The sequence below is a fragment of the Lepisma saccharinum genome, chromosome 15 (assembly GCF_977018435.1).
Source record: "Lepisma saccharinum chromosome 15, izLepSacc3.1, whole genome shotgun sequence".
NCBI lineage: Eukaryota > Metazoa > Arthropoda > Insecta > Zygentoma > Lepismatidae > Lepisma > Lepisma saccharinum.
Window position 1 is genome coordinate 73855577 of NC_139243.1, and position 22683 is coordinate 73878259.

The 22683-nt window shown below is 36.1% G+C and overlaps 1 protein-coding gene across 1 annotated transcript in view; it reads right to left on the reverse strand.

Annotated features, from left to right (window-relative positions):
* Positions 1-20030: 20030 nt before the first annotated feature.
* The window catches only part of LOC145999336 (uncharacterized), a 45196-nt gene continuing 42543 nt past the window's right edge, over positions 20031-22683 (reverse strand). The window contains exon 3 of the mRNA XM_083136276.1: positions 20031-22372. Coding sequence (XP_082992402.1) covers positions 21294-22372 — 1079 coding nt within the window. The 3' untranslated portion in view covers positions 20031-21293. The remainder of the gene's footprint in view (positions 22373-22683) is intronic.

Genomic DNA, 22683 nt, shown 5'->3' on the forward strand with positions numbered 1-22683 from the left:
TGTTTTTTTTTTTTTTTTTGCTTCAGCTAAACAACTGTTTTAGGGGGCAAAACTCCCTCAAATGTCAAGATGAGGACAAATTGAAGTGAGGATCTGACCCCTGTGTCCCTCCGATTTCCATGAAACTTGGCAGGTCTATAGTGGGGCCCAATGGAAGAAATACGGTTTTTTTTGTTTCGGCTAAAAAACTGTTTTAGGGGGCAAACCCCCCCCTCAAATGTCAATATGAGGACAAATTTAAGTGTGCATTTGACCTATGGTTCCCCTCCGATTTCCATGATACTTGGCAGGTGTGTGTATAAACGGGCCCAAATGAAGAAATACGTGTTTTTTTTTGTTTCAGCTAAAAAACTGTTTTAGGGGGTAACCCCCCCCCCAAATGTCAATATGAGGACAAATTTAAGTGTGCATTTGACCTATGTGTCCCCCTCCGATTTCCATGAAACTTGGCAGGTGTATAGTGGGGCCGAATGGAAGAAATACGTGTTTTTTTTTGTTTCAGCTAAAAAACGGTTTTACAGGGCAAAACCCACTCAATTGTCAAGATGAGGACAAATTGAAGTGGGGATCTGACCCCTGTGTCCCCCTCCGATTTCCATGAAACTTAGCAGGTGTGTGTATAAACGGACCCAAATGAAGAAATACGTGTTTTTTTTGTTTGGGCTAAAAATCTGTTCTAGGGGGCAACCTCCCCTCAAATGTCAAGATGAGGACAAATTTAAGTGGGGATCTGACCCCTGTGTTCCCTTCCGATTTCCATGAAACGTGGTAGGTGTATAGAGGGGCCCAAAGGAAGAAATATGTTGTTTTTTTTGTTTCAGCTAAAAACTGTTTTAGGGGGCAAAATCCCCTCAAATGAAAAGATGAGGAAATTGAAGTAAGGATCTTACCCCTGTGTCCCCGTCCGATTTTCATGAAACTTTGCAGGTGTATAGAGGGGCCCAAAGGAAGAAATACGTGTTTTTTTTTGTTTCGGCTAAAAAACTGTTTTAGGGGGCAAAACCCGCCTCAAATATCAAGATGAGTACAAATTGACGTGGGGATCATCCGACCCCTGTGTCCCCCTCCGATTTCCATTGAAATTGACAGGTGTATAGAGAGGCCCTATGCCCCCCGTTTCTTTATATGTCATATTTACGTGGTTTCGGGGTCAGATCCCCACTTCAATTTCTCCTCATCTTGCCATTTGAGGGGGGGGGGGGCTCTATACACCTGCCTAGTTTCATGGAAATCGGAGGGGGAGACTTAGACTTCCCTTGTAAGTGTATTAATTAATTACAAATCGCTCACGCACGTACACACACTATATATATATATATATATATATATATATATATATATATATATATATATATATATATATATATACTGGGTGATTTTTTAACCTGAATCATTTGAATATCTTGAAAAAAAATCATCCTACAAAAAAATGTTCCAAATAAAAAGTTGATAGTTTGGAGGGGGAAGTTTAGTGGTGGAACAAAAGAACAACCCCTCCCCCTCTTGTTGGTGGGGTGGGGGGCAACTTTGAAATTTCAAATAGAAACCCCTATTTTTTATTACAGATTCGGATTTTATGGAAAAAATACATAAGTTTTGTCAAACATTTTTTTCGATTCGTGATAGATGGCGCTATAATCGACAAATTTTCATTTCTTGAATGTTTACACTTTAAAACCAATGTATTTCATTTCGCAATTCATTTAAAGTCAAAAAATAAAATATTCTCGTTCATGAACTTTGTACTAATTCTTGACAAATCTTTTGAGATTTCATTAAGCTGGTAATTCGCCTATTTACAACATAAAAAGTTAGATTCGATATTTGTTTAATTTTTTTTATTGTTGTGTCAAAGATGCTTAACAAAGCTACAACAGAAAAAAATAAAACAATGTCAAGAAACAGTTCCTTTTTAGACTTTTCCTGTTAAATCATTGTTTGTTTCTCAACTGTCAGTTGTCAGTTGACGCGCACAGACCGGTTTCGAAGACGCTCCTGGGTGACCCACATTCACCATGGGGATAGGCGTGGAATCCTACAGAGCCCGCATAGGACTTTTCAACTCTTCTAAATGGAAGAAAATCACAGGAAACGGGGCTGGTAACGGGCAATGGCTTGCCCAATGTGTTTTGTGTTTTGGAGTTCTCTGCATGCTGCTCATCATCGGAGGAATAGAGCAAAACCCGGGTCCAGACTCTGAGAAGATGACTATCGAGAATCTGTATAGGTTGCTGAAGGAAGGTCAGGAACAGTTATCGTCCCAAGTGAACGAGATAAATAAGAACGTGCTGTGTTTCCGGGAAGAACTGTCGTCTCTCAAGAAAGACGTGAAGGCCATTAAGCAAGAAATGGACTTCTTAAAAGAAGAGAACGCCAGGTTAAATGATCAAGTATCCTACCTTGAGTCCCAATCTAAAAGGAAACACCTCGTTTCTTACAACGTCCAGGAGGAAGAACGGGAAACATGGGAGAGGACTGAGGAAATACTATGCCAAGTGATAGAAAAGAATACAGGCATCGCGCTAGGAGGAAATTCGTTCGAGAGGGTCCATCGCTTTGGCTCAAGAAGAGGCTGCCGTCCGATCGTAGCCAAGTTTCTCTCGTTCAAAGACAGGACGAAAATACTGACGAAATCTAAAAGTTTCAAACAGTGCGGTGTAGCGGTTTCGGAGCATTACTCTGATCGTGTGCGTCAGATTAGAAACGAGCTAAAACCTCATCTCGAAGAAGCCAGGAAGTGCGGTGACGGTGCGTTCCTTCGTTACGATCATCTCGTTGTTAACGGTGTGCGTTATTCCTTGCAACAGTGCGAAGAATATGCAAGATCGCGTTCCGTTGAAAGAAATATGGCAACGCAGGAAATTCCTGGAAATGCATCTGTGAATGAGAATATAAGTGTCGAACGTGAATCACGAGTGTCTGCTGCTATCCCCACCCCAACACCACGTCACCCCCGGCTATCGAACTGCGAGGATTCCAGGATGCAGCTGAGGAACCGAAACAAGTGAGTCCTGTGGAGTGGGAGATCGGGTCAAAGGGGAGATAAGAATCCGTCGAGCAGTGACCTAGCATTAGAAACTATCACCATATTTCATAGCAACGTTCAAGGTTTGATATCAAAAGCGTCAGAGATAGATATATTTTTCGAGGAACAAAAAGAAAACAACAATGAAATTACTATTTTTTGTTGCACTGAACACTGGTTAGCGAAAGATGAACCAAAGTTTAATTATATTGATAATTTATGTATTGCATCTAGTTACAGTAGGCAAAATATAATAAGAGGCGGGTCTTTAATTTTCACTCAGAATGAACTTAAAAGTAACGTAGTTGAAATAAAACAAGCTGTTGAGTTCTCTGTAGAACAAGACTTCGAATGCACAGCAATTGAAATAGCTATTTACAACTTATGCATAATATCAATATATAGAACGCCTAGTGGAAACATGGATGTCTTCTTAAATAAGTTAACATTATTACTAAATCTCGTAACAAAAAGCTCCAAAAAGAATATTGTTGTTTGTGAAGATTTTAACATTGATGTAGCTAAAGACACTGCAGAACAAAATAGTTTTCTGGATGTAATGAACTCTTTTGGTCTGTTTCATACAATTACAACTCCAACTAGAATCACCAAAAAAACAAAAAGTACAATAGACAATATTTTTACCAATATAAACGTTAATAAATATTCAGTAGAAACTTGCATAGGTTTTTCTGACCATGATTCTCAGCTTATTAAGGTAAACGTAAAAGAAGACAAGCGAAATCATAAACCACGTGCAAAATTCAGATTTGTCAGACCCATAAACAATGATGAGAACATTTCAAAATTCAGAAAAGCGCTTAAATCAGAAACATGGGATTTTATAAACAATATGGCTGTACACGTAAACGAGAAATTCGAAAAATTTCTTGATACTGTAAGATACCATTTTAATAAATGTTTTCCCATAAAAAAAGCACGAGTTCACAACAAAAACAATTGCCTATGGATAACCAAGGAAATTAAAAATCTTAGCAAATTAAAGCGATCATTGCATAAACAGAGTAAATATGCAAACAGCCCTACCCTTAAAGATCATTACAAACAGTTCAACAAAAATTACAAGAAAACATTAAAACATTGCAAACAATTATATGTTGATAAAAAGTTAAATAATTCAGAAAACAAAACTGCAGAACTATGGAAAATAGTTAATCATATTACAGGTAAAAAAACGAACACGAATCAAGATATCATATTAGAAACAGGTAATGTAATAGAGACAGATCCGCAAAAAATAGCTAATACTTTTAATAATTATTTTGTTAATGTTAACCTGCAACGTAACATCAGCGTAACGGACACATACAAAGAAAAGTTAAATAACGTCAAAAGATCTTTCACGCATTCTTTTTATATGACCCCTACTACAGACGAAGAAATTTCCAACATAATTCGAAATATGAAAAACAAAAAGTCAACAGGGCTAGATTCAATGCCGATTAACGTGATCAAAGAGGTTTGCACGTACATTAAGGAGCCCTTGGCTAAATTAATTAACGAGTGTATGGAAAATGGCAGCTTCCCAGATTGTCTAAAAATATCAAAAGTAATACCCTTGTATAAGAAAGGAAATAAAACAAAAATTGAAAACTACAGACCAATTTCCTTATTGTCAATTTTTTCAAAAAATTTCGAAAAATTAATCTATAATAGGATAATAAAGTATGCAGAAGATAAAAAGATACTCATAAAGCAACAAAATGGGTTTGTGAAATCAAAAACAACAAAAATGCCATTTTTGATGTAATTGATAATATTCTTTCCGCCATAAACAAAACGTATTCTGTTGTTGCAATTTTTTGTGATTTATCAAAAGCGTTTGACTGTGTGAATCATCACTTGCTACTAGAGAAATTAAAATACTACGGAATCCGCGGTGTATCAAACAAATTAATAGAATCCTATTTATCGAATAGAAAACAGAGCGTTGCAATAAATAGCATATCCAATAATGGGACGCAAACAACATATTACTCCAAATTGAAAGATGTGGTTATTGGAATCCCCCAAGGATCGATACTAGGACCCCTGTTGTTTTTATTGTTCATAAATGACCTTCCAGCAAATGTTGATACCGCCCAAATTATTCTTTTCGCTGATGATACTACGGCTTTGGTAGATTCTGTTAACGATGTAACATTAATTCAAAAAACGGAAGAAGCTCTTACTGAACTACAAAGCTGGTTTTCAGCAAACAAACTTTCTATGAACAACGAAAAAACTAATATAATAAAATTTGGTGTATCTACAGCCAAAAACTCTTCTATTAAGCAATATAATTTCACAGTAGGGCATGCCGTTATAACAGCTACTAACAATACAAAATTTCTTGGAATATTTATAGACGAGTGTCTAAACTGGAAAGTTCACATAGATCATTTATGCAAGAGGCTAAACACCGTATGTTACCAATTAAGAACCTTAAAAAATAGTTTCAATACAGTATGTTTGCTAAATATCTATTTCTCAAACTTCGAAAGTATTTTGAGGTACGGTATCCAATTTTGGGGAAACTCGGCTCAATCGCAGAGGATTTTTAAAATTCAAAAAAGAGCATTGCGTATTTTGGCAAATGCACATAAAACTGATACATGTAAACCGCTTTTCAAAAAATTACGTATATTAACACTTCCAAGTCTGTACATACTTGAAACACTTACTTTCATACACGAAACAAAATCGAACTATCCAAGGAACATAGACACTCACGATTACAATACCAGACAAAAAGATAACTTCCACATTCCCAAAGTGCGGCTAACTGCATTCCAAACAGGACCTTTTTACTCAGGCATCCAGTTATACAATATATTACCAAAAAGTTACAAAAATTTTGAGAGAACCACAATCTTTAAAAGTAAAGTGAAAAAATTGTTATTGGAATACACATTATATTCAGTTCAAGAATTTCAAGAATTAACTAACTTTATAAAATAAATTTAGATTGTATACACTATATAACATGTACTTTTAAAGCACTAGTTCACTTCAACAAATAATTTGTCATTGTGTGTTTTACTATTATATTATGTTATATTATTATTAAAAAAATTGCCAAATTGATGTATAGATATATATATATGTGCGATGTCAACATGTCTTTTGTAATGTACATGCACCAATGCCCCCAGGGGTATTATCGGTGTGAAAATTGCTCAATAAACTCATTGTTTTTTAGATCACAAGAATGGTCCGAGCGATTAATTTGACTAAGCTGTTGATACTTTTTAATATCAATGGATGTATTAACTGTAGAAGAGAAAATTGAAATGGTTCTCGTGTATGGAGAATCTGGCAGGAATCTCTGTCAAGCTGTCGTTGTTTATGCTCAGCGTGTTTCAGACAGGGTGCGTTCTTTCGCTTCATTTCAACGTACAGTCAATCAATTTACTACTGAAGGAAGTGTTAAACCTAAACAAAGGACCCGTGTAAGAACAGTTACTGGAGAAGAAAATGAAATTAATGTGTTAGCTACTGTGGCCCATGATCCTCATGTCAGCTCATAAAAATTTGTCGATGATAGCGCCATCTATCATGAATCGAAAATAATGTTTCAGACAAAACTTATGTATATTTTTCCATAAAATCCGAATCTGTAATAAAAAATAGGGGTTTCTATTTGAAATTTCAAAGTTGCCCCCCACCCCACCAACAAGAGGGCGAGGGGGTGTTCTTTTGTTGCACCACTAAACTTCCCCCTCCAAACTATCAACTTTTTATTTGAAACATTTTTTTGTAGGATGATTTTTTTCAAGATATTCAAATGATTCAGGTTAAAAAAATCACCCAGTATATATGTATGTATGTATATTATATATATATGTATATTAGCAGGTAACAATATGTTATAAGCAGATTCTTAATTTCCAAAGAAGTGCATGTGGGATGGCAAAATGGATCCGAAAGTTCCGGATCGGGATCTGAAAATTCCGGATCCGCGGATCCGGATTTGAAAAATTTTAGGATCCGGAACCAACCCGATCCGGATTTCGGATCCGCCAGGATCCGGATCTGGCCATCCCTAGTGTGTATGTGTTACCTCTCGCATGTTATCATTAAGTTCTTCATGAGCAGCGAATATGCCATCATCGAGGATGAATGATAAATGAACTACACCACCCAGATTCGATCCGTTCCTGTTGGTATCAGCCTATATCGCAGTGACTTGTTTATGTTGTAAATGTCAGATAATGATGGACAGCATGGCATCAAGAGGGATTATTTTAATAACTGTATTTGCATATATTATTATGTCTCTTTTCTCCACCTCCAGGCTAACCCAAAAGGCAGGAATAACAAGCCATTTTACTTACTTACTTACTTCTTCTTCCCCTTCGTGCTGTTAGGCATCGGGGTCGTTCAACCATCTGCAAAAAATCTTCCTATCTTGTGCCATTCTCTTAACTTCCATTAGTGCCTTCCCTCTTTTAGTAACCATCTCTAACAGGTATTGCTCCCATTCTATCCGAGGTCTTCCTCTTCCTCTCCTTCCTTCTGGTCTCGCTTCCATTACTTGTTTCGGTTTTCTTTCTTCTCCCATTCTCATGACATGGCCATACCAGCCCAGTGTTCTTCTCTCTATTATCTCTTCAATTGATTCTATTTGTAGCTGTTCCCTGATTTTAGTGTTCCTGATTCTATCTCGTCTGGTTTTTCCTACGACTCTTCTGAGGTATTTCATCTCTGTTGCTCTTAATCTACTTTTATGCTTATTTTGGAGCATTAAGCTTTCTATGCCATACAGCATTGTTGGTATAATTATGGTTTTGTAAATCCTTAATTTAGTATTTTCTTGTACCTCCTTTTCCCCTACTATTGTATTACTTATTTGGTCATATATTTTGTTTTTTGAACCCTGCTATTTATTTCTTCTTCTACTTTTCCATCGGCTGTTATTATTGTTCCCAAATATTCATATCTATTCACTTGTTCTAGCTGTTCTCCTTGCCATTTTATTTCCAATCTCTCTTCATTTCCATGCTTTGATATATGCATTACTTTACTCTTCTTTGGGTTCACTATCATTTCTCTATCTTGTATTGAGCTGGCCCATTCTATTACTGTATTTTGTAGTTCCTGTTTTGTTGATGTTATTAATGCTATGTCATCGGCACACAGAAGTGATTGTACATAAACTGGTTTCAGTTTCCTATTTCCAAACTTACATTTTCGTGTTCTTCTTCTACTTTGTTTATGTATTTGATCCATTAGTATTATAAATAGTAAGGGGCTTAGGCTATCTCCTTGTTTAACTCCTTTGATCATGTTCAATTCTTTTGATTTCTCCCCTCCTATTCTCACTATTCCTTTAACTGTCTTGTAGACACTTTGTATTCTTCTTACTAATTTTTCTGAGGCTCCTATTTTCTGTAATGCTGACCATAGTTGCTGTCGTGGTACTGTATTAAAGGCTGCCTTTAAATCCAGAAAGGCAACAAACAGTTCTTTTTCTCTGCTTAAAAATTTATCTATGGCTTGTCGTAGCGTGAAAATGTGATCTTGTGTTTGTCTTCCTCTTCTGAAAGCTCCTTGTTCTTCTTCTAACTCCTCCTCTACTTCATCTCTTAGTCTTCTTTCTAAGATTCTTGTGTATATTTTTAGAGCTACTGAAGATAGACAGATTGCTCTATAGTTTTCACATTTTACAGTGCTACCCTTCTTGTGGATTGGTATGATCATGTTTCTTTCCCAATCTTTGGGAATTTTAATTCTCTTCCATGCTTCATTACAAATCTTCCACAACCATTGTACAACTTTCTTTCCTCCCATCTTTATTAGTTCCGGGTATACTCCGTCTGCTCCTGCAGCTTTTCCTAATTTCACTCTCTTTATTGCATCCTCCACTTCTTGCATTTTTATTTCATCTCTTCCATTCTCTTCTACATTTGCACTCTCTATTGCATGTTCTTCATTCATCTTCCCATTTTCATCTCTAAATGTGTTTTCGTAATACTTACTCCATGTCTTCAATATATATCTTCAGTTTCTGTTTGGATCTCTCCTGATTCATCTTCTATGTTTCTTATTCTCTTCCCATATTTTCCTTTCATTGCTTCTACTGTCTGCCAGAACTTTCGACTAATCCATTGATCAGGGTTCGAAAAATCCCGGTCCCCATGGCGACTAAAAATTTCAGCCTTGCGACTGATTTTTTGCTGTAATATGTACGAGATTTTGATGATTCTCTAAATTCAAATTGCAGTACAGCGTAAGTTAGCAAATGATTCTTTTATCAACATTGAGAACATTCCAGAGTCCGTAACAATTTCTTACCCTTTGTCCCCCAACACCCCTGGTATGTCAAATAATTTAGCGATGTTTTGAATACCGTGATGCTCAGCATCTTATACAGAGTGTTTCAAAAGTCGCACAACCAAACTTTGGAAATTTATATCATGAAAACCGTAAGAGATATTTACACCGGGATTTCTGCATTATAAAGCCTCATCCATTGAGATATTTTTCAATGCTTAAAATTATCAGTTCACTCCATACAGAAAATTATATAAATTAATAACTGACGGAAAGCAGCACTCAATTATTTTCTTTTCCATAAATGAACTTCTGAGTAAAAAAAATATGTAAGAAATTATGGAAGGGTCATAAATGGACAATTGATGACTGATGTCGTGCCAGTCTGTCATTTGGACCAATATTGGTCATGTGCAACATTTGATTAATTTTTGACTGGCGATTTTATGGATTGAGTGAAAAGTGCCACTTTTGGGATATATCTCCATATATGGCAACACTAGCAGGTCGAAATATTGCCAACAGTCGCATGCAACAGGGAGGTGCAGTCTGGCGTTCGGAAAAGTTCGGAACCATTCGTAAACCTCCACGGATGACGTCAGACACAGGACATGTCAAAGACGAGCACAAGCAACGGCATAGGAATTCATATATACTTCTTCCGTGTTTTTGGAAATAAATTTGTCTTAAAAATCGATTGAATGTTCTAGCGTGTGTGTGTAAGTAAATATATATGTATAGAGCAGACTATATCTAGTAAACTGTGTCGCCGAAGGTTAACTATCAATATAATTAACATGTAATGAAAAGCGGGAAAGCCGGCTCGGGGGTGGAGCAGAGGTCTATTCAGAATTTTCTCTTTTAGGGGTGTAAGTTCGTGTTTATGGGGGTGAAAAGGTATACTTAGAGCCAAAATAACCACAAAGTTGTCCTTTTTTAAAAACTGTGTGGAGTGTTAGGGCGAAGTTAGTGAATAAATCACTGGGGCCGAGACATTACAATATCAAAATACCAAAATGTAAATACAAATGAAAGAAAATATACTACCATGCACAAGTTAAAATTAATTGATAAATGTGACTTACCATGTCCAGGAAAGAAGCATTAACAAAACGCCAGGAAATACACAAAAAGCACACACACTGCACTGCGCACATGTAGCAAACATAAATAATCCAAACACTATTGTTATTTCACTTCACACTCTGTTCACGCTTCATTTCAGAGTCTGGATAGATGGCTTTTTATATCCCGTGAAGCATGAACACACACAAAATATTGAGTACTTGTTTCTCATTTGTTCTCAAAGTCAAATATACATTAATGTAAATTAGATCACAAGTTCCCGCTCCAAAGTTAGTCATGCCTGACTACAGGTTGGCATTAATTAGATAACAACCATTTTTTACCTTTCTTGAGCAGACTTCGATTGTGTTTAATTTTCGAATTTAAATGCCTGATACGAATGTATGTCCGAGTTTTGACAAATAAATCTATAATTTCCTTCTTTATCATAGCAAACCTGAAAAGTAATAATTTCCTCATTGCTTTCATTACTCCACATTCCCTGCTTAAATCACCAGGAGGATTGTATAAACAAAATGCATTTTCCATTTGTTCAATGATTTGGAAAAATTCTTCAGTAGGTTTATACAGTCCACCACGCGACACTATGTCAACCCATTTTTTCTCTTTTTGACGAACGGGAGGAAGACTGTCCGTACGAGAACCCAAATCTTTATCTAAATGCCGACACTTTTGCACAATGAAACCTGCGATATAATATAAACCTTCCTTGGAACAGTCGTGGGCTTCGTTGTCACTGCACTCTGTTGGAAACTGGAGTTCGCTGCCATCGGTGTTATTCTTCGTCTTTGATTCGCCTTCTCTTTGTCAAGTAAAAGGTCAGACACCATCGTACTAAAAACACTATTGTATGTCCTACTGTGTAATTCATCATTCTCGCACTGATCCCTGGTTGGCATTTTTAGGGGAAGTTGTCCTATATTCACGCCTAACAACAGCAGCCTAAGTCGGTTTTTAAATTCTGTAGGGAGAGGGTGATCATAGAAACCTCCCATGCCACGAAGACGCGAGAAAAGATTTTCAATTACATCCTGATTCAACCTTGCAGTCAGTAAAAAATTCATATTGTGTTTCTGTTTCATATTCTGATAGAGCCCAAATAATGCGTTGATAGATTGTATCATTCCTTGCTGAAAAGGCAACAATTTTCCACGTCCTTTCACGCGAACACTTTCGATGACCTGCTTCATTTCATTTAACACCTTGGTTTGATGTCCAAGATGCACTCCAAAAGCACTTTTTAATTTAACATCAAAATTCTCTTTAACATATGAATTCATTATGTCAAACCAGTTGTTAATTAATGCGAAAAATTCTGCACTTTCAACTTCATTTGGGAATAAATAACATATAGCACTGCTTGTCCTTCTAGAAAATAACTGAGCGGCATAGAATACTCTTTGTCTCTCGCGACCTGATACGCAAATGTGTGCATCCGTTATCGATAAAGGCAAATGAAGTTCACTTTCATTTTTATCTAACACTGACTGTATGACTTTTTTTGTTACGATATTCTGCGATGGCAAGACTAAACCTTTATCAATAAAATGGTTTCTTAGCAATTTAAGCATGTGTGGAGTATCTGCAAATACCCAAATGTTCCGTCCCTTATCATTCGGATTCACAAACGAAGGATGACTCGAAGCGACACCTAATTCTCGCCAAACCCTTATATTTCCACCTCCCAAGTCGGAAACACACGCAACAACTTCATAGCCCGCACTTTGCACTGCTGATATTACTAAATATAAGATATCCTTAGTCATTTGTGTGTCGAAGTTGTAGTATACAGTTTGTTTCCATGGGGCGTACAACCCGCGAACCAGAATGACCTGTAAAAAAAAAAAAACCTTTCTAAAATCTTGTCATTAAAATGTTGAGTTTCGAGCAATAATTACGGTATTAATACTTGATAATAATCTCATTATGAACTACTAATAAATTTAGTACTTCATCCTGATAACACAGTCTATCGAGATGTGTCTTTCCAAATTTTAATATGTATTTTTCATTCTTAATTATGCTATGTAACACTTTTTTAAGGACTTTAAAGTAGTTTACTTCTATTAGAAAAACTTCAGTCAAAAAATTAACGCTGAGTTTTGGTGAACACACCCTAGCAATTTTATTCATATTTTACCTTATATCTTTTCACATTTCCAACACAGTAAGAATACACACGCGCGCACACGCTAACGCAAGATAGAAAAAGATGAAGGTTGCAGCGGAAAAACTCCGCAGTCAATGATGAATGATTTGGATTGATTTGGTGTTTTAAGTCCACTTTATGCACAGTAAGGCTAATCGGGACTGGACCTACAGTTTAAAGTGGGATCCTAACCACTATGTGCCTCCACCGGGAATCAAACCAGGGACCACTTGATTGAAAGGTGACGACTCCAGAACTGCGCCATCGGAAAGGCTCTCAATGATGAATGAATGAAAATGATTACTTGCTCATTCGTTATGCTAGAATTTGACTTTTGTTACGTTCTAACATTATATAAATAACTTGTTAATTCTACTTGCAAGTAAAGAAATAAATTATTTACCTGTGCATTCTTGAACGGTCCCATGACAGTGTCACTCTCAGCATCGTACGCAACTTTGGAGTATATATTCATTTCGTCGAAGCATAATACGCAGCACTTTTGGTGTGGTTGAAGTGATTCTCCATAACTCTTCATAACATCAATAACACTTTTCAGAAGGCCTGGTCTACACTTGAAACTTTTTGTCCAGTGACGCAAAGTGGAAATGCTTGGAAGAGGGATTTTCATATTTTTCCTCATGTAGGTGTAAGCTTTTCTTGACACATGCCTAAGTGCTAATGCACTTACAATATCACTTCTCGACCACAGTTTCGGTCTGCTTTTGTGGTTAAGAAGACATTCGATTTGGTTGGAGGAAAACACTGGTCGAAGAATTTCCCTTACTTTCTTAGACACATTGAAAGCAGATTGCTTTGATTTGTGAAGTTTTACTAACTGTTGCCTCAAACTTTTATTGCTAATTTGTAAATTCTTCACTTTATGTAATAAACGATTGCATTGTTTCTTTACTTTGTTTACTTTCTTAGCACTTTCATCATGTAGTGTCTGCAGTTTCTTTATTTGTTCTTCAGCACATTTTAATTTCTTTGTCAGCGTTTCGAACTCACTATCTTGTTGCAGATTGGATATATTTCCAGTACTCAAAGTCTCTGAATTATGTGCCATGCAAATTCTTTTGCGAGGAGACAACTCTTCAAGTTTTTCCAATGCTCGCTTTCTAATCTGACGTTTATTGGCACGTCCACTTCGATCAATTATGTCATTTGGCTGTTGCACACTACTACAATTCACCACACAACCAGGCAAATTTAAACTTGGTACAGCGTTTTTATTAAGTTGCGGTCTACAGGCAATGCTCAGCAGTTCTGCTTTTAAGTTCCGTTCGTAATCAGCATCCAGAAAATGCGATGAGCACACTGTCGCTGTTTTGGCGTTAACAGGATCTAACCTCTTACACTTTGAAACCCATATCTTGCACGTAATCAGATCCTTTGGGAACGAAAAGTAGCTTACACCTACAGTATTTCTTGCGTTGTTCGGGCACAAAGCAACAGCACAATTGCACGGCATCTTCCTTAAATGTTATTGTTGTTGCAAAAAAAAAAATTCTCCACTATCACACAAGCTACAGAAAAAGGAAAAACAAGGCACTTTCACACTCTCTCGCACAAATGCAGATCCTATAACAAGCGGAAAGGTCAGTGACTGAGTCACCCCTGTCCTGTGAGTGACGTCAGGGTTGGGACCGCCCACGACCCTCTTTTTTCAGCTTCGGGAGGAAAGACTGCGCTACTTTCTCAACTATATATATACTTACTTTGGCATGCAACATGTGTCTAAGTACTGGCTATACATTTACGTGAAAAATCGTAAATCAAGATGTCATTCTTACACTCATGTGAAAGAGGTTTTCCAATAAAAATGCTCTGCTTCTGCTGTACCTCACAAAGCAACTGTTTTACAACCAGTCAAACACCAACAAATGATCCCACAAATTGTTTAAGATTGGTAATTATCGTTGGAAATCAGTTCTCAGATGTTTTTAGCAAATTAACAATGTTTTTTTAAAATAATGTGTAATTGCTTTTATTTAGATAAATGCTAATATACATTTATGAGCCCAGTGATAGCCTACAGGATTAGTTTAATGCAGAAAATCCGGTGTAAATATCTCTTATGATTTTCATGATATACATTTTCAAAGTTTGGATTGCGCAACTTTTGAAACATACTGTAGTATGCACAATTGCTAGTAGGTGGTTCCCTGGCGCCTGATTTTCAGAGCTGGCGCCTAGCTTTGAAGAAAATTTATCGAGCACTGCCCTTGATAGTGTTTTTCTATTTCTAACCCAAACTCTTCCCATGATTTTTTCTTTGCTTATTAGACTGCTTCTCTTGCTTCATTTCTCCTCTGAACATACTCATTCCATTTCTTCTCTGTTTTATTTTCCATGTACCTCTTCCATGCTTGTTTCTTCCACTTAACGATTTCTTTAATCAAGTTATTCCAAAATCAAGACATTTTAAAGTATCATAATGCTTTTTTTGCATTTTTTTTTAAAAAAAAATACAGAATACACCACCGTGGCTCAAAGTATTATAATGCTGCAGGAGAATAATTAGTGAGTTAATTAATGTCATGAAAGGAATGTGATATGTGACTTGATAACTAGCCTTTATTATTTTAAAATGGAATTGATTGCAAACGCATCATTTCCCAGCTGTGCGATGAGGTTTAGATGTTGCAAAACGATGATATTTTGCTGAAAATTTCTAACTAAAAGTTGCGTTTTCTGAAGGATGATCTGGAAACTAGATCTTCTTTACTAATCATGAATCACTGGCATTGAGTATTGCTTTCTGACCATTGGGAAGTTTGAAATATTACACATTTACAAATTCTTCATCAAAATTATTCAGTATGTTAAGAAACACAAAAAAACTTCATGCACAAAATTGAACATAAAATATCACAATAATTTTCAAAGAGAAGAAATTAGTTTCAATCAATGCAATCTCATTCCAATCACAGCAACATAAGATTTAAACATCATTTGAAAAGAGGTAGAGATTATAAGTGCTTTAAACTTTATCACCATTAAAAATAAATTTGTCATTAACGTATCACAAAATCTGTGTCCATAAGTGATTATAACTTTGCTAGTATAAGGTGGCCACTGCAGGGTCATGATAAAATTCAAGTATAATTCTTGGTATCCAAGACGAACATTCCAGGGTACAAGCAAATGTTTTCTCTATTTCAATATTACGTATTACCGCCTCTCACCACCCACACACATATGCACACAAATATATTACCAATATAAAGCATAAATGAGATTCCATTGTATCAAAACATTCAAATAAAATTCAATTAAAAGGTTCAATTCAATATTTAAAATATTTTATTTAATATGTGAAGTTTACATTTACCATTTCACATAATTAGACAAGAAATACATCTACAAACACGAGTCGCAAATGTTACAGTGTATACTAATCTATAAGAAATTGTTAATTGCATAAGAATTTCAATATGATTAAATTGATGAAGGGATACTCACAAAGAACATCCATTCACAGGCTGGGATTGAAACCTGGGACCAGGGTTGTTAAAGGTACAGGAACCCAAAAAATCTAATGGGTTCTATTTGGTTCTGCTGCAAGAACCAGAACCTTCTTTCTCGCACAGTTTAAATTCAGTTCAAGTTGCGTATTGTTTCATTGAAATAAGGTTCCTTGAATGTATTTTAATTGATCCTGAAAAAAAGGTTCCTGGACAGTATTCAAATTCATGCAGGAAAAAAAAACTTCCTGGATCGAATTTAAATTCTTCCAGAAAAAAGGTTTCTGGACCGAAGTTCAATTCATCCCAAAAAAAAAAAGTTCCTGAACAGTATTTAAATTGATTCAGAAAAAAAGGTTGCTGGACTGAATAGAAATGATTTAAATATGAAAAGGTCTTACAATGTATAGAAGTCATTTACATTTGCAGATTTTCTCTCCCAGTCCGGCATTCAATTCCTGGACCAGGGTTGATGGATTAAAAGTTACCTTCTAAAAATGTCTGTATGTTATACATTGGAATGGCACACTGCGGTTGTAGAAATCGTAGTGAAGGAAAAACATCATAACGCTGTTGCTCTCCTAATGGGCCACATTCAAAAACCTCCCTTGTCGAAGTGTTACAGAATACAATGAACCATATTAGTGATGTCATATTGAGTGTAAACAAACCTGTCACTTGTTGCTCTGGCATGCAATCCTGGAACTGCAGCCAATAGGAGCTATCGATGAGGTAACATGAGGCTCCACCTATTATAACAGGGATGGACAATGTTGATAAATCAAGGGAAATTGTCCTTTATGCAAGGAAATTCGAAGTAAATGGGGCTGTTTATTGCCAAACTTTTCCGGAGCCAACTCTACCTCTGTCATGTCCCTAAAGAATTTTGTTCGTCACTTGGTTGCCCTAATATTTACATTCCAGTGCAATGAGATGGCTATTCAAACATTCTTTTCAATGAAGGCAACAAGCAAGCGAACGACAAGTCTGCTCAAGTAGTGACTCGAGAGGTCTCAACCAAGAGAAGGAACACGCGCGAGAGAATGGGGCTACATGGAGTGGGGTAACGTGACTGCAGTATTTGCATTTTGTCCATTTCTGCCGCTATGCACGCACTTCTTCCTTAGATTCCTAAAACAGCCAGCACCTGGATTAGTCTTTCATGCTCACAAGTGTTTAATTGTTTCTTGTCAGGTCCGTAATGAGAAACACGGTTGTTGAAGGAACTCTCTTCTTGCACAATTTAAAATTCCATCCAAGTTGTGTATTGTTTCATTTCAATACAGAATTTGGACTCTATTTAAACGAATTTTGAAAAAAAAAAAAAAAAGATTCCTGGGCCACATCTAAATTGGTCTCGGAAAAAAGATTCCTGGAAAATATTTAAATTGATCCTGGAAAAAAGGTTCCTAGACTGTACTTCAATTCATGTGGAAAAAAAAGTTCCTGGACCGAATTGAAATACTTCAGATAAAAAGGTTCTTTACGGTCCAGAGCCCATTTATGCTTCCTGATTTTCTCTCCTGGACAGGAATTGAATTTACTTAAAATGTCTGTAGCTTTAACAACCAAGCCTCGGACCCTAGCATCATAGTGTGCTGTGCTAACCACTCTGCCAATAACATTGGTATCACAAGTAAATATTGCATGGTGAGGGAGATCAGTTTGTTGAGAAAACCTGAATAATACAAATTATAACAATAATTATCATGAATTAATAAAAATACATCAAAATAGGGAAGCTTTGACACCAGTTACAGGGTGGCTACTCTAAGACCGTGATAAAATTCAAGAATAATTCCTGGTTTTCAATACGAACTTTCAAAAAATTCAGGGCAAAAAATTAAGGGTACAAGCAAGATTTTCCTGTTTCAACTTTACTTAAACCCCGTTCCCCAAAAAGTTAACATTAATACAAAGGGTCTCTGTGGTTCTAGTGTGTCAAAAAGTTCTAATTCAATTCAACTGAAAGATAAACTTCGTGGTTCATTGTTAAGTGACCAGAGTTCCATTCACAAGTTTGGACATTTCAGGAAATATTCAGAAAATGTACCTGCAGAAGAAGTTCTGTGGCTTACCCAGCCTCTCATCAATGGGTAACTGAGTGGGTAAAGATGGACGGAGTGTAGTGCTGATCACGTCACCTCCAGTATGGCCAAGATCGATAATATATGAAACTCTATCCTCCACACCTTCTGCATTGCTGAATGGCATGGTGCAACGTACAGTTACAGGCAATAAAAATGGGACACCTAGATCCTGAAATCCTCGTTTGCCTACAAGGTGTTGTGGGTGTTGCATAATTCTACAGGGGATGGTAGTAGTTGCCGTTGAAACTTCCCTATTAAAATATGCTTATCGCCGTAGAGTTAGGCACCACACACAATGCCTCGCAGGGAAGCGAGTATTTCAGGTCTCTACATGCAATTTTTATTGCCGGTGAGTGTACAGGGGAAACTTTCCCTTGCGATATTACTTGTGAAATAAACAATAGGGGAAAAGCACTAAAACACACAATATAGATAAATGGAGTTGTGTTTCTAAAATGTTACGTCCTTCAATAAACACGACTCAGAATCATGATTTTTTTATGTTTTGGAGTCAGTCATTCGGAATATATGTACCCAAAAAAATGAGGTTCATCCAATATTTAATATGGTCCCTATTGCATGCCGGTACGGAACAGCATGAAATAAACCCACATTGCTGTTTCTATCCTAAAGAAATATCAATGATCTCTGATATTGTACTCGTACATAAACGTTCACAGTTTTAGAAATCAAACACCGTTCATAAAAATAAGTTTCAAACCAATGACACATAGCAAGGCAAGTAAAAATAAGGAAAGGCTGCACGAGAAGTTAAAATAGGAATCTATACGTATTCCATTACTGTACTGTACTTTCCTCTGGAATCTTTTTTTGCATTTAGCAATTATCCTAGTTTACCACAGTCATACATTTGTCCTACCAGAGAAGAATTCTGTTTTAATATATTTTCCAATGCAGCTTCCTTTTACTTCCTTGACAAACATAAAATCTAAACTGTGAAATACATGCCTCACAACATTTATGAATATGTATAGATAAATTTGGGATCTGGATTAATAAAAGTTGCAATTTTTTACGTTTAAGGAGCAAAATTCCCGCATAATTCCCAGAGCCAATAATTCATGCATAATTTCTGGAATTCAAGGAATTCCCAGTGAGTAGCCACCCTGAGTCACTGCTACTGGTGATGAAGCTTCTTTCTTTGCTTTGTACTTTGGCTAAAAAAAGTACTTAAACAATGGCTAGCTATTTAAAAAGCCCACATCCTGTTATGAATGGTTATTTTCTTACAACTGCCTGCTGGAAATTTCTACTGTTTTCAGTAGACAAATTCTACTGTTTTCAAATATCTCCTACTGTGTACTGTGAAATCTACTGAAATTCCATTGCAGATTACTGTACAGCTAATGTACTCTGCAGTAGGACTACTGTACTGAAGAAACAATGTGAATAATTATGCATAATACTTGTTACAATATATTATAAAATCATTTATTGATTCCAAGAATAGGCAAATTCATTCTTGACACCATATATTCAGTAATTTTGAGATTTTGGAGTAAAGGTAAAGGGGTCCCCTGTGCTTAGCACCATGCCATGAGGCATATAGTGGGTGTGGGGGTACTGCCTCACACTTTCTTGATCCGGTCATGAGTGGGGGTGATGTGATCAGCATCATGCTCCTGACCGCCTTTACCCCCCAGGGTTTCCCCCAGGTACCCATGTTTTATGACGCTGGGTTGGCGCTGGGGCTGCTTCCAATGTTAGAAAAGTTCCCGGATTTGAACCGGCCGGGGATCGAACCCGGGACCTTGAGCATGTTAGTAAGACGTGTTACCGACTGAGATACGACCGGAGATTTTGAAGTGCATTGGAAAAAACAATACATGAACTGAATTTCTACTGTTTTTCTAATGAATACTACTGAAGTCAGATATATCTTAATGAATAAGTTACTACAACTCTTCCTTAAGAAATAGCTCAGCCTTAAAGCAGCTAGTAGTTTTAATACATTATCATATCTGTTGATTTTCTTTCAGCATGGAATTTCCATGGTTATTATTATATCTGTGTAGTGCAATTGCAGAAAAGGGCCATCTCTTGATCAACATCGTCAACAATGTTTGCTTATTTTGGTTTTTCAAGCATTGAGGATCAGGTCTTGTTTAAAATAAATTTTTGATGTTTTCGTGTGAATATATGAAAAACAATATGTCAATTTATGTATAAAACAGTATGTTTTTCAATTTTCTACAAATGTGTTAACCACAGTGAGGCTACACACTTAAAAACATGTTCACTACACTTGATTTTTTGTTGTGTGGGCACATTCTTAGTAGCAAGTTCCACACGCTTTACCATACATTTATTTGTTTATCTGATTTTTCAATTGCATTTTCAGTTGTATTGATAAGAAATATTTCATTACTGATAATAGTACTGTCTTCATACATACATTTGATGAACACAATAAAAGATCTTGGTTGTATAATTGTGTTACTGAAAACATAAAGGGTACAGTTCAGCCACAGCCACTTAAGATAGGAGAAACCATTGGATTACCAAAAACAGTAGAAAACATTAGTAGTACATGAATAGATTCTACCGGGCTATCGACAGGTGAGTTGTGGAAAATATTGCAAGCTTTTGAGAGCTTTGTCACTCTCATCTTCAGGGTTGAAGTGAGATAGCCCGAGAGAATCTATTCATCATTCGTTGCCAGGAAAGCTTCAAGTCTTACTATTAGTAGTACAGTTCACCTACTGAAAACAGTAGACACAGTTGGACTACTAAAAAGAGTAGAAAACATTATTAGTACAGTTCAGCTATTGAAAACAGTAGACACAGTTGGGCTACTGAAAACAGTAGCATTACAGTTCATCTACATAAAACAGTAGATGTTTCAAAACACCCATTGATCTACTGAAATCAGTAGACAGAATTTTCAGTAGGGCTATCAAGAAAAGGTTTGCACAGTACCATTGGAATGGATGGTTGAGATCTCAATTAATAAAATGGTGGCACCATAGTTATAGACATGAAGTATAGATTTGTATAATACAGAGCTCGGGATTCCATCCCAAATGATATATGCACAGAATGACAAGAATTTCCAGAGATTTCTACACAGAAACACCATTCCCTGTGTGCAAATGGTTTTTAAGTTCTATTTGATATGCACCCTCTTCACATGTTTAGCAAGTATATATATTTATGGGTAAAATACTTGTTAAAATTTAAAAAATTAAAGGGTTTCTCTTTGTGTGTAATTTCATGTGTCTATTAAGGTGATGTTTTCGGGCAAAATCTTTGTTGCACATCGTACACTTAAAAGATTTTTCTTTGTTGTGAACCCTTATATGAATATTAAGGCTAGATTTCCAGGTAAAATCTTTGTCACAAACTGAACACCTAAAAGACCTCTCTTTGCTGTGAACAAACACATGACGATTATAACTTCCTCTACAGACAAAACCTTTGCCACAAATTGAACATCTAAAAGGCCTCTCTTTGCTGTGAACAAACACATGTTGATTATAACTTTCTCTATAGGCAAAAACTTTGCCACAAATTGAACATCTAAAACGCCACTCTTTGCTGTGAACAAACACATGCCGATTATAACTTCCTCTACAGGCAAAACCTTTGCCACAAATTGAGCACTTAAAAGGTATATCTTTAGTGTGAAGCCTCATATGTAGATTAAGATAAATTTTCCAGGCAAATTCTTTTTTGCAAATTGCGCAAGTAAAAGGTTTCACTTTGTTGTGAACCCTCATATGAATATTAAGGGTTGATTTCTGGGTAAAATTTTTTGTGCAAATTGAACACTTAAAAGTTTTCTCTTTGGTGTGAACTCTCATATGAATATTAAGGTTTGATTTATGGATAAAATCTTTGTTGCAAATTGAACACTTAAAAGGTTTCTCTCTGGTGTGAATCCTCATATGAATATAAAGGCCTGATTTCCGGGTAAAATCTTTGTTGCAAATTGAACAATTAAAAGGTTTATCTTTGGTGTGAACATTCATATGAATATTAAGGTTTGATTTATGGGTAAAATCTTTGTTGCAAATTGAACACTTAAAAGGTCTCTCTTTGTTGTGAACCCTCATATGAATATTAAGGCTAGATCTCCAGGTAAAATCTTTGTTGCAAATCGAGCAATTAAAAGGTTTCTCTTTGGTGTGAATCCTCATATGAATATTAAGGTTTGATTTATAGGTAAAATCTTTGTTGCAAATTGAACACTTAAAAGGTCTCTCTTTGTTGTGAACCCTCATGTGAATATTAAGGCTAGATTTCCAGGTAAAATCTTTGTTGCAAATCGAGCAATTAAAAGGTTTCTCTTTGGTGTGAATCCTCATATGAATATAAAGGCCTGATTTCCGGGTAAAATCTTTGTTGCAAATTGAACACTTAAAAGGTTTATCTTTGGTGTGAACATTCATATGAATATTAAGGTTTGATTTATGGGTAAAATCTTTGTTGCAAATTGAACACTTAAAAGGTTTCTCTTTGTTGTGAACCCTCATATGAATATTAAGGCTAGATCTCCAGGTAAAATCTTTGTTGCAAATCGAGCAATTAAAAGGTTTCTCTTTGGTGTGAATCCTCATATGAATA